Source organism: Dicentrarchus labrax, unplaced genomic scaffold (genome assembly GCF_905237075.1).
Source record: "Dicentrarchus labrax unplaced genomic scaffold, dlabrax2021, whole genome shotgun sequence".
Classification (NCBI taxonomy): domain Eukaryota; kingdom Metazoa; phylum Chordata; class Actinopteri; family Moronidae; genus Dicentrarchus; species Dicentrarchus labrax.
In genome coordinates, this window is record NW_026136716.1 from 7,705,306 (window position 1) to 7,718,469 (window position 13,164).

The 13,164-nt window shown below is 39.9% G+C and overlaps 1 protein-coding gene across 3 annotated transcripts in view; it reads right to left on the minus strand.

Moving 5' to 3' along the window:
• Positions 1–13,164, minus strand: part of LOC127378722 (cilia- and flagella-associated protein 47-like) — a 49,387-nt gene that overhangs the window by 23,200 nt on the left and 13,023 nt on the right. For 2 of the 3 annotated variants that reach the window (XM_051427932.1, XM_051427934.1), the window contains exons 23-42: positions 12,422–12,620; positions 12,124–12,221; positions 11,640–11,856; positions 10,540–10,765; positions 9,069–9,186; positions 8,274–8,398; positions 7,594–7,694; positions 7,121–7,243; positions 6,815–7,028; positions 6,621–6,692; positions 6,174–6,311; positions 5,350–5,431; positions 5,056–5,151; positions 4,785–4,971; positions 4,463–4,560; positions 3,888–4,004; positions 2,478–2,612; positions 1,821–1,933; positions 529–679; positions 195–283 (exon numbers count right to left, since the gene is read on the minus strand). In XM_051427932.1, coding sequence (XP_051283892.1) covers positions 195–283; positions 529–679; positions 1,821–1,933; positions 2,478–2,612; positions 3,888–4,004; positions 4,463–4,560; positions 4,785–4,971; positions 5,056–5,151; positions 5,350–5,431; positions 6,174–6,311; positions 6,621–6,692; positions 6,815–7,028; positions 7,121–7,243; positions 7,594–7,694; positions 8,274–8,398; positions 9,069–9,186; positions 10,540–10,765; positions 11,640–11,856; positions 12,124–12,221; positions 12,422–12,620 — 2,699 coding nt within the window. The remainder of the gene's footprint in view (positions 1–194; positions 284–528; positions 680–1,820; positions 1,934–2,477; positions 2,613–3,887; positions 4,005–4,462; positions 4,561–4,784; positions 4,972–5,055; positions 5,152–5,349; positions 5,432–6,173; positions 6,312–6,620; positions 6,693–6,814; positions 7,029–7,120; positions 7,244–7,593; positions 7,695–8,273; positions 8,399–9,068; positions 9,187–10,539; positions 10,766–11,639; positions 11,857–12,123; positions 12,222–12,421; positions 12,621–13,164) is intronic. The other variant, XM_051427933.1, reaches the window with a different exon arrangement.

Genomic DNA, 13,164 nt, shown 5'->3' on the forward strand with positions numbered 1-13,164 from the left:
TCCCAGACAGTTACAGTATTTAAAACTGGGAAAATAAAACCAAAGCTCTCTGGATAGACTCTGTTAGGTGGTAAATGTGTTTTTTTGTAATTTGGATGCACAGACCCTTTAAAACTTTCACCTTAATTTCAAGAGGGGAGTCTTGACAGTCACAAATTGTGTGCATGCATGTGTACATGGAGACAGACACCTACCTGAACTTAGCTTCTTTGGAGAAAAGGTTAGTTATGGGCAATTGGACCACTTTCAGTTGGTAACATGGAGACTTGCACTTGACAATGTTCTAAGGAGAAACAGTAGCAAGAAGACAATCTGTCGTCTAGTTATCAGCCTTCAGAAACACACTGCACTCCAAACTATGTGTGATGTGTGTTAGGCACAACGTGCTAGTGAATAGTGATTCAGTCAGACAGATGGATGGTTAGCAAGCTAAATTAGTAAGTGAGGTTTGTAGTAAACTATTATTTCAGTAGTGCAGTATGTGTAACTGTAGCATGACAGTCCACCCCTTAAATTAATTATACTCACTGTGGGTGTGATGTGACTGACATGGGTCTTCAGATTGAAGGCGAGAGTGGTGCCACGCAGGCCAAAAGGAGAGTTAGAGATGAGCAGAAGAACTGCCTCCATGGGCTGCATGAAGGAGCAGCTGAAGTGGATGGTCAGTTCAGTGCTCGCCCTGTGAAAATCACCACAGCCAACAGACAATTATCTGATAATTCAGTCTCTGTTCTAACTGAACCAGAATGCTCTCTACAGAGCTTTTACAACTCATTTATTTGATTGTATAACCTCCCATTTTCAGGTTATGATAGTAATGAATCAGCAGAATTTTAATACTATTTTTCTGCATAATGGCATTGTCGTTAAAGACAGCATTTCTAAGAGTAAAGCTACAGTAGGGATTCAAAATGGGACATGGGCTATTTTTGTAGAGAGACCTCATTTGAGAGCAAAACTGGTACATTTTAATGAGCTACAGTCTCAAGGCAAAACTAAATTTACTCAACTTGGATTGTGAATAAGTTGCAGAAGGCTTTTCCTTTTCTTTGCAGGGCAAAGGTCTGCCCAAAGCAAGCAATTTTAGAAGTGCAGATGCAAAGACAGCACTTCTTTGCTAACGATACCAACCACTGAAGTTAAGCATTTATTGTTGATGCACACTACAAAGGCATTTCATAACCAGAGATTCATTGTGCAAAACCTTTTTCAAGATTATTTATGCTTTAACCTGGAAAGATACTGTTTTAGTGCATTGCATAAAAATTGAGTTGGAAATAGTGCAAATTTCAATTAGTCACCCTAGGCAAGGCCATTTCAGTCCGAATCGCCTTCCAGTTCTGTGCATTATGCATACAATACCGCTTATTCAAGGATAAAACCATTCAAGCGAGATGCTTCTTTGACCTTCTGTCATTGAGTGTGGGCAGGTTTGGTTCGATCATTACCGTAAAAAGAGGTAGCACAGTGTACATACAAGTTAATCATTCTTGAATCTAAAGGTGTGAAATATAGCAGTAAGGGTCTGTAATTACTTTACTGAGTGAATTAATTCAAGAGATCTGAAAGTCTGGGGATTATTGGGGAATAAAGACCTGATAAGTTAATGTTGGTCTCAGAGCGATAGAAAAAAGATTCAGAAATCAGATTCAGATTCAGAATTCAGATTCACTACATTAACGTGTGTTTAAAGAACCGTATGTGCTGTAAGATACTGTACAAACAAAACCTAGTTTCTAGCATGTTTTATACCTGTTTCTTGGCATTCTACTTTTAATAAAAGTGCAAAGTGATTTTAATTTTCTGGGTAAAAAACATACTTTGGGGGAATGGTGACAGTACATCCATCAGGAAGGGAGAAGAGATGGGCATCCCCTCCAAAAAGGAAGGCCTGGTATTTGACAGGCTTGGAAGAAGGGCTTTTCAGACGCACCTGCAGCACCAACACACAAAAAGACAAACACATAGAAATAGCCACAATTTGTATACATATAAACACAGACAACACAACACAAGGACAAATGCCACTGCCAGAAAACAATACAACAATGAAATCCATCTTAATTAGTGCAGTCAAACTGACATCTGTTTTTGTTAGGCATGTAATGTGGCTTAACCTGACAATGTGGATCATTACCCAAATGTATATTTGTCTGCGTTTGTAATCCTGTTAGTGTGTGTGTGTGTGGGTGTGTTTATAATCCTATTAATGTATGTGTGTGTCTATAATCTTGTTAAGGTGTGACTGTGTGTGATCCCAGTTGCAGTGTTTGTATGTGTCTGCGCGTGTGTTATTATCTGTCCAGGAGGTTATTATCCAAGCCATTTCCAGTCTCGCAATGCTCGTAAATTTGATTTACCAGGCATGCAGTTCAATTTTTATTTAAGTGTCTTTTAAGACCAAAGTCGATGTTGTGTGTGTGTGTGTGTGTGTGTGTGTGTGTGTGTGTGTGTGTGTGTGTGTGTGTGTGTGTTACCTGTTTTCTGAAAGTGCTGTGCAGGCCTCCTGAGAGAGTGATGGTGTGCAGTGGCAGGTACTGAGGCAGCCTCTCATACAGGTGAACACACAGCATTAACATCTGCACTGGATTAGGGTCTGACAAGTCTGTTGGCTAAACACACCACACACACACACACACACACACACACACAGATACACGGACACATAAAATCACAACAGGAAGTGTTGCCTAATCTCTGACATAATCATGATGATATATTTAACATCCCCAGTTATGCTAAAGAGGTCATTAATTAAAGTAATCAGTGCAGTAATTTGATAACATTTCTCTGTCAAAGTAATTGCTTATGCTCAGTGGTAATATTATTTACTAGATATCTTAAAGGATTTAGTCAACAAACTGAATCAAGATTAAGCTGTTTCATAAAGCTGACTCAGAGCTAATTACTAAATCAAGTCTGGTTTAAAAATGGCCCATTTATGACTTTAAAACACAGAACTGAGACGTTCTGAAAGCTCATGTGCAAGATGTGTAAGATGGACCATGCTACTTTTAAGTATCAAATGCCTTTAGATTGGTTGTCTATCGCCCTTTCCTTTTAAATTATAATAAATATATATATAATATATAATACTTTATATTATAAGTGTCTGTTTCACTTTGTTAAATTTATTTAAATGACCTTTATGATGAAACCAAAGGTTAGAGCTTCAAAGGGGAACTCCTCTGATTTTATACATCAAAGTCTGTACTACTGCATATGTGACAAAAGTTTTATAAAGCCTTCTGTGTCTCCAGAGGAACCTCAGTAAATCTAATAAATGTTCTCATCTGATGTTACTTTAGTCAGCTGGGTCTGAAGACTACAAGTTTGAAAATGAAAAGAATCTTGAGGGGTGGAGTTACAAACAAGTGAGCTTTCTGGAACTTTCTAGCCTGATCATCATCTCTGCTTGAGGCAAGAAGCTCCAGGCTACATTAGCAGCTGCTAGCATAACACACCCAAAGCACCAGGTTTTGACAAGGAAGAATGGTGTGTGGAATAAAAAAGATGATATCTCTGGTTCTGCTGAATCGAATTTGATCCTTTTTTTTACTGTTGTTTGTGAGTCTGACAACGTTGTTGGAGTGCAATGCTAAACTGATGGAGCGCTCTTTCAATTAAAAGATCAAAGTATTTAAACATAGTAAAAATCTTTTAATTCAACAACTTAGAACGTAGAAAACACTTCGTCTGAAGTCTGGCTGCTTGATTCTAAGACTGGTTATGCCTGAGGTGAAACCTGTAAAATAACCTGACCTGGATCAGGCTTCCCTGGGGGAACAGGTTTCCATGGTAACTGAGGTCAGACTGATTTAAACATGCCTGGTTTAACTAGTAATCACGCTGTTCCAAATATCCCTTTGGTCCCATATGGTATTTACCTGTACATCTAGGTTGAGACAAAGTGCAGTTAAAGCCTGGGACACTATGATGTTGTTGTGAAGGATCTGCTCCAGGCTGTTTGTTGTTGTGTACATCCTCCCGAAGTGGCTGCAGATCTAATTATGAACACAGCAGGTGATTGTGATTTTAAAAACTATGACAAGGTCTATCTGTAACTCCACATGTTTCATTTGGATCACCTGTCTACTTTCTCTGCCACTCGCTGTCTGTTACTCATTGCTCAGGAGCAATACGTGCTCTGTAAATCAAATTTTTAAAGTTGCACATATTCCCCCCTCTTTCTCTCTCCCTCTCCCTCCCTCTCTCTCTCTCTTTCTCTCTCTCTCTCTCTCTCTCTCTCTCTTACACACACAATTACATACAGACACAAAATGGTGCTTAGCATGATAGCAGGCTCTCCTAATCTTGTTCAGGACTAATTGCGTCCTCATCACATCAATCACAGTGCCACTTACAGACATTAACCACCATCCCTCATTGACTCTCACACACTGAAGTGGGTCCACACAAAATGAACAGACATATGCAGAGACACAGGCACACACACACTGACCAGGTAAGGGCAGTAGGCAGCAAGCAGTGCAGCTAGCACCAGTCCATCTGTCAAGTCCAGGTCAAAATTCACTATCCAGCGTGCTGATGGGACACCACCTGTGAATCATTACCATACAGAAACTACTAATCAATCATTAATACATATTAAGACATTAAAAAGTACTGAAAAACCTACCCTCAAGCCTGACAGCAGGATATTAAATTATGTTTGAAGTAAAATGCTTTCACAAGGTCTACTAGAATTGAAAGTATGAAATGCACAAAATATAAAAACTTAAAAAAAACGTTATATGTGTGTGTGAACATGTTGTTCTTCCTACCCGTTCCCCACACGACGTTCCTCATGCTCTGGTAGTGCTTGTTGAGCCATGAGAGCAACTGGAGCTCCCAGGATGAATAGATGTTACTGGCCAGTGGCTGTGAGCCGACAGGAACGATTCCATCTACATCCTCGTGGTCCAAAGTTGTGTTCAGACCGCACTCTGACACGCGACCCAACACCAGCACCTGGTTACGAGCAGAGGAATATTCAGAACCGGTATTTATAAAGATGAGATTGACTCTTTGCACTACTTAGAAATCGTTTTTCACCTTGTATATTTGGAGAAGCACGTCAGTCCAGGATTGCTTGCTCAGAGACTCATAGTCAACACTGCTGTAGTCCAGACCATGTTCTTCTTCATTTGACTGAGACAAACACATATATTGATGTATATGGCACATGAGGCTGAAAATATTTTACATTTCATAGATGCGTTAGAACAGGATAAGCTTTTCATTGTTAAAGAAGAGGCGTCACTAAAGCATGGATTTAGAGCACATGCAATTTAATTTAAATGATGTAGATCTAGGACCAAATTGCTGTGTGTGCATGTGTATCTGTACCTGGAGGGAGCACCAGTGTCTGAACTCCTTCATGTCTAACAAGTACTCTGGTCGGATGTGACAAAGGCAGGCTCCCTGTACCCTGAACACAGAATTACAATGAACAGAAAAACATCTACAGTGGCCCAAAAAATAGACATATAAAATATAACGGCACTATAGTCATCTGTCTCTTAAAGTAATGGCATTTTGCCATTCAGACACAAAGGGGCCGTCTGTTATATAAATGTTCCTTATGACTTTATTCAGACATGGCAGGACATTAAAGGAGAGACCCACAATGCACAATATTAGACCTCAGCGGCCCATTTCACCAAATCTTTATTATTAGTTATCAACATGACACATTTCACTAATCAAAGCTGAGTCGTACAAACTTAAGTGAATACTTATAATAAGTATAAGTAATTGACAATTAATGACCATTGTGGGTGTTAAGCATGCCCTCCCTTTTCACAGTGAATTCACTAATACATTTTCTGATTAATTTCATCATTTGTCAGAGAGAGAATTGTGTTTCCAACAGAAGACAATTACAGAATGACATGACATTAAGCTGGGACTTTCATTGCATTCCTAGATACTGTATGTAAAGTGCTTTGCTGAATATTTAGAATTGTATCCATGCAGTTAGCAAGAATGAAAACTGAAAATATAGGCAGGGAGTGCTTGTCTGATTATTACTGTATTTGTATAATAAGGTCCAACCTAGCAAGATTGCTGTCACATATATGTAACAAAATGCATGTCTGAAAGGGACCTTGGTCGGGAGGCAAACAATGTCAGCAGCATTGTAGCATTGGATGTATGTGTGTTAGGCCTACCTGAGAAAAGCAAGCATAGCTTCATGCTGTTGTAGCAGTTGATTGGTACGCTGGTCTACATCACTGGAAAACGCCTGACAGCGAGGAATACCAGGAATTTGTTTTCCAATCAGGTGATGAAGCATGTCCACTACAGACCTAGACACAACAATACAATACCGTTTTTCTCTTGCATCTTGAGACAGATCAATTTCCCCACTGATGTGAAATTAAATCCCACCAGAGCTCAGTTCGAAGTATCATCTATTATTTTCTTTCACCACTCTCTAAATAATTCAGAATACATAAAATAAAATAATAAAAACCTGAGTAGGCTGCCCACTGCTATTTAAAAAACAAACATTATTTGCATGACAGCCTCTGCTTATTCTAGAGATCTCCATATAAAAGCAGTACTGAAGAGGTAGAATCTGCTTTCAATGTGCACACTTTCACACATATACATACCTGGAGTCTTTATTTTGACTGACTCGATAAGCCCGTCTACTGGAAGGATTCATTTGAATTTTTGACACAACTCTGAAGGGAGAGAGGAGACATACATTATAACAAGTCCCTAAAAGTAAAATCCTTTGGCATAAACCTCAAAATCTCCAAATGTGGCTGCTGAGCCAAACTATTGGGAAATCTCTTGGGTATACCTTCTGAGTGTGTGTGGTACAGAGATAGGATGTGGTCCACTTGGCCACCCAAAGAGGCTGAACCACCTCTCCACAGCCAACAACACATTCTGGTAAAATAAACCTTCCTCTGAGTTGGCAGCAGGGAATTCTGGGATACCAAGATTGGATAGGGTGTCTCTGTTAGGAGAGTTGTCTGTGTCCGTGCTGGCCTGACCGCTCACACTGTCACTATCTGGAAAGGAGAAAATATTCAAAAATAAGGAGGTACGCTCAAACAATTACAAAAACACACACACAAAAACACCATGTAGTTCATTTTCTGACCTGAGACTGAGTTTTTGTTTGTTGAGCTGTTGTGATCAAACAATGAGGAGGAGGATGAAGTCGGACCTGAGGCAGGACTTGGTGTGTGATACCGCTGAAGGATAGCCTCAACAGCTGTGGCCCCTAAATGAGTAATAAACTGATCAGATGCAAGGAGAAATACATTGAATAAACTATCATAGCTGAAGTATGATTTCTTTAACAACCACACATCATATTCTGTCAGCTACTCTACCATGAGAAGCAAACCACTCACGTCCCATAAAAAATGATTAACTACACTTCACCATGCATCACTTTTAATTACTTGCTGCTGTCACTAGGCCAAAAGTTCTGCTACAAAATAATGTTTACACAGTTTGGATTCCTATTCATCAATAACCGGTTATTCAAAACCTTAATGAGTTCTGGTCCTTCAGTCTACCTATGCTGCATACAGGTACACTGAGTTATGTGTGTGTGTTATACAGTACCAGTCTTGAGAACTATCTGTTGCTCGGAGCGGTGCAGGGCCATGAAGGGCCAGACTGTCAACAGACAGTTGTCAGCAATAGCATACAACTTAACCTTAAACCTAGGGGGAGAGTACAGCACAGTCAAAGATAAAAACAGAAATTAGTAAAGTTGGTAGATTGAATCAGCTTTAAATGTATGGGGTTAGGTTCTGTTGATATTCTCTATTTTTGTTATTGTTGACAAATTCCATGAAAAGACCAAAACCAACAATGTTAATCTATTTCTCAATACTTGCATCCTACTGAAGATGTAAACCTTTAAAAACACCTAAAAAAATAAAGTTTCTTTAATAAAAGGCTCACTAATTTCCTAAAACAGCTGGTCACTGTTGTTTTTATTAAACATTATTCAAACAGCAGGAAACTGTGCATTTGTAGTGTAGCAGTGTAGTGTAGTGGCGGATTAATCTATAAGATGTATCAGATACACACACAATACATTTTACTAGGATATATTCAGTGTTGGTTTGGCTCCGCACATGGGATTTGATGACAACAGACATATCCTATAAGTAAATGTTGTACTTGTGATGGTGCAACTACACAACTTTTTATCTCAGCTCAAATGTCTTGTGGCTGTGCAAATGCCAACTGTAAATGTCTCGACTGGAGGGTAGTGTTTTTGAATAAGCTGTTACCTGTTGTGGAGGTGGTCAGTGAAGGTGATGGTTGTGCAGAAGGAGAGAGGGATGGTGGAGCAGAAGGACACACTACAGATTAGAGAGGTCACAGCCTGCGGGTTCTGGATGTTGACTGGATTCCTCTATGGTTGCAGATAAAGTGGGAAAGTAGGATAGATTATGACAGTATTTCTGCTAAATTGCCAGCCAGGAAAATCAATTACCCTTCTTATATTTATCCAGTTTGTGTCATCTGATCACCAGGTAGATAGATCTGGATGCATAAAATTGGGTTTTGCTCACACTGCTACAAGATCTTCAGAAACTGACTGTGGGGAGACATCAGCCTCATGTTGCGACTGGAATTTATATAGACATGATGATATCTGGACAGTGTGTGAATATAATGTAAGCAGCAGAATGAAATAGAGAGGGAGTGTGTGAAATGTACAGATAAATACAGCCATGGTAGATGCACAACAGATCTTTTAGGCTGGAGAGAGCCGACACAACCACACTCAACACGCCACTGCAAGTGCAACACAAGTACAACAAACAAAAAGCCAATAAGAATAATTATTCAATCTAATAAGGATGAATTTCATTCACTAATTTTAGCTGTAGAGGTGTGACTTTTACCCCACCAAATAATATCTTCTTGATGGGAAGGAAACATCTCTGATACAATAAATTATCATTAAAACAAATGCAGTAAAAATTATTGTAGACAGCATTTAGAACACATGATATGAAACGCTGCACTGACGCAAGTAACAAGGTGGTCCTCATTCACTTTTTCCTAGTGGGCTGTACCTGATCCTGGTGTTGAGTAGGGATGTTGTTACCCTCTGGAAAAATGACAGAAACAGGTTGTATCTTTGTCCCATCCTCCAGGTCCACCTCATCCACTTCAGCTGATACCTCGGTTCCGCTGCAAACGTGGACAGACAGTGGATGTGTAAAAGAACATCTCAAATAGATGTAACAAACTAGATCTGAACGTAATATAATGGGTGACAATATCAACATGTGATTTAATCGAAAGCTCCAAAACAGCTACTAAGTGGACCTTGAGGAGGGATTGTTTGGTCAACTGCTGTCTCCAAGACAAAGAATACACTGTTATAATAGCTAAATATATACTAATGTGGAAACATTATTATCATTATTGACCAGGTAATATCACTAAATATTTCTCTGTACTTCAATAACCTATTTCTGGTGCTAGACATCATTTGGGTAGCAGAGTTCTGAATGAATTGTAACCAATTTATGTTATTTTTTTTGAGTAGACAAGATAGGATTGATGATTTTCTGCTAGATTTTCAGATGATAAACAAGCTGACATAAAGATGGCACAGAGGTTTCCTGCTTGTTGGCTCGGGGTAGATCATGGAGAATTTCATTTTGTATTCCCGGTTTCTCTCTCTCGCTGAGCAAGTAAATTTCAGCAGTTCTATCCTGGTTGAGCTGTATAAAGTTTTTAGACACGCAGGCACTAATATCTAAAACAAATCTAAAAAGAGCATCAGTTGGTCTATGTGTCATCAGTAGCTATAGAGGAAAGAGTTATTGCATCTCCTGATGACACCACCCAGGGGTAACATGTACAGATTAAAAAGTATTGGCCCTAAAACTGATTTTTGAGGAACCCCACAAGTTACTTTACAGTGTTTTGATAGCGTATTATCTATTAATGCAATATTATTACCTTCTGCATATTTGCTTGTGGGTAGTGCAGTCCACTTTATATTTTATATTGTTTTCTTGAGGAGATGCACTGTGTTCCACAGTTCAGTCACTGGGATGTGGGTCAGAAAATGTCAATGTCAATGTAAACCAGAGAGGAATGTGGATTATTTTATTGGCTTACAATGTTAAAAGAAATTCAACACGACTGCAGACCTGCCCGTTATTGTGTGGGGGTCCTGGCTTGATTGATAAAAATACCACTGGAATGAATAATGTAGTCAGTTTAGGTCGGTGGTGGTGTTTCCTCTGCAATCATTTAGCTCCAATGGCTCAACACAGCTGGTAAATTGCTACAAGCTAGAAAAATGTAAATACAATAAAAATTCATCATCGTTATTGCTCAGCTTACCCAAAAAGCTGACGACGACGCAAAGCAGTTATCCATGTATCATGATCCATATAATAAAAAGTGAGGCATTCATAAAACAGTCACTGGAACAATTTGTGGCCTGGGGTGAATAGAAATCACTGTGTGTGTGTGTGTGTGTGTGTGTGTGTGTGTGTGTGTGTGTGTGTGTGTGTATAAACCAACCTAGGATATCCGAAGGCAAGCAGGGTGAGCGTGGCAGTTGCATTGCTTTCCAGGGGAACTGGTGTAAGAAGGATTTGAGGGGGGTGGATAGTGATACAGGGAAACTGGAGAGTAACAGTGATGGACAGCTGTCGGTAGGGTTGATGTCCTTCCTCTGCTCCCATCCCCTTACCTCCCTTGTCTCCCAGGTAAAGAGGAAGGGAAAGTTTGGTCACCCTTCCAGAACCTAGAAGAATTAAAATGTACAAATCAGGTTGAGCACACAGGTCTTTGCAGTTCTTGAGTTTTATCCAACAAGTTTCTGATGCCAATGGAGGTTGATGAAAAAGACTTGGTAATTTTCTCATTTTCAGTAACACACATCTAACAAAATCATCAGTGCAAATCCTCTTCTCGTGTACACACATATTAAACATATACACAGTGAGTGCTGGGCAGTAGTCCCCTAGTCTGGATAAGGTGGAGATGGAGGATGGGACAAAGGTACAGCCTGTTTCTGCCATCTCTCCAGAGGGTAAAAGCATCCTTCACTCTGTTGACTCTTGTTTTAAAAACAGAAGCCAGCAACTATTTTGCAGACAGTCTAAGTGGCTGTACTCTGGATTTAGGGTGACTTAGACTATGACCATTAAGGATTGAAAAAGTAAAACATTATTTCTAAAACAACTGGACAAAAACGGAAAAGAACAACTGGTCTCTCAGCTTGACATGATTAAGCATTGCCTTAAGTGGCTGGGTCCCACGGTGAAACACAATTCAATGTTTATGGTCACTTAAGATTATTAAGGCCCCATGATTTAATGGCCTAAGCTGCATGAGGACATTCTTTGAGTATTATCTTAATTTAGATTTAGTTCTGAAATCATATTTTGAAGGATGTTACACTCTATGCTTTACAGCTATGACATTGTGTTGTGCATCATCTGGTTTGTCAGACGTGTGTGTGTGTGTGTGTGTGTGTGTGTGGGTGGGTGTGTGTGTGTGTGTGATGGTTTCATCTGAACGTGTGTAAGAGATGAAGTAATGAAGTAATCCATCATAATGCGTGTGTGTGTGTGTGTGTGTGTGTGTGTGTGTGTGTTTTTCCAATAATTTGTCACCTGTTCCGATAGCCTCAGGGCTGATGCTGACCGCCAAGCAGATGGACTGGCCAGGCCCCAGACTGCCTGATGATGGAGACACCGTACATAGCTGTCCCTGTCTTCTGTCCTCTGTTGGTACCACTATTGCACTGCAGTCAAACCACCAGTTTACATGCTTCCTGACACCACTACGCCAAAACACACTCTCTTCGCACACTGCTTTCAGCTCCACTGTCTGCAGGGGGAGAGAAGAGCAAAAGACAGAATGAGACTAAAGGAATAGACATCAGCAACACAGAAGATAAGAAAAAATAATTTTACGGGTCAGAAAGTGGTGACAAATATTCAGTATGATGCTACAATCCACAAAAACGACAAGTGGAAGTAAAAATGAAAACAACATAGAAGAAAAAAGGAAGAGAGTAAGAAAACTGAGCAAAAGCTTGAAGAATAAAGAGAAAAATATGGAGAGAGGCAAGAAAATGATAAAATGCAGATATACCCTTGTTGATACCTTAGTGTAAACATCAGACTGTGGTGTCAAAGGTTCAACATGGAACTGAAGGCGAGAGGGGGACATTTCCAGTGGGGCACACAACACTATAACATTTTAAAAACAGCAAGAGAGAGAAAAATATTACATTTAGCCATGTGAACCTATTGCCATGTGTGACATTTGTCACAGTATTACAGCTTCAGTTTCAATTCAGCAGAAAAATTACAGTTAACAGTATTTAAAATATAGATATCACAGGTACGCACACACATACTCAGCTCTAACTCCACATTAATGACCCCACCTGTGGCCTGTATGCGCTGCGACTGTGGTGTCGCCATGGTGACAGACGGGGGAAGAGGTTTGATGACATGCTTCCTGCTGCCAACTGACAGCGAGGAGGAGGTGGAAGAGGAGGACGGAGTGGGTAAAGGAGACAGAGAAGCAGTGGGCCATCTCACTCCGTTGACCATCAGTGGCAGGCAAAAGTCATAACTGGCCGCCTGCAGGAAGACATTTCTTTGACTGTCTGCTCTATGTGGCACATGAACAAAATACTATGTGTACTAGCAGAAACAGTACTACACAGCACAAACTCACAAATACTTCACATGGATAATAATGGCTGAATCTAAATGGAAAGGTATTGTGCAGTCTAGGGCTGGGCGATATGGCTTAAAAATAAAATCTCCGATTTTTTCACACCAAAGCCGATTTACGATTTTAATCGAGTTTTTTTTTCCTTCTTAAAAACACACTACAAATGACAAAGAAATTATTCAAAATAAGTTTTGCTTTTATTTTGTTAGGGTTAGGGTTATCTTTAGCAATATGCAACGCGACTGCATCAGTAATAGCTTTCCACTGGGTCCCTTTCTTATCATACAGGACACAATGTGAAAATGAATCCATTAATGTAGACTGTTTTTTAGCGGGTGTTTGTGGGCTGCGGTTATGTATATCTCGCAGAGAGCAACATTTCTCCCACTCGGCTGCATGCCTCTGCTTGAGGTGCTGGAATAAATTGGTCGTACTGCTACCTTTGGT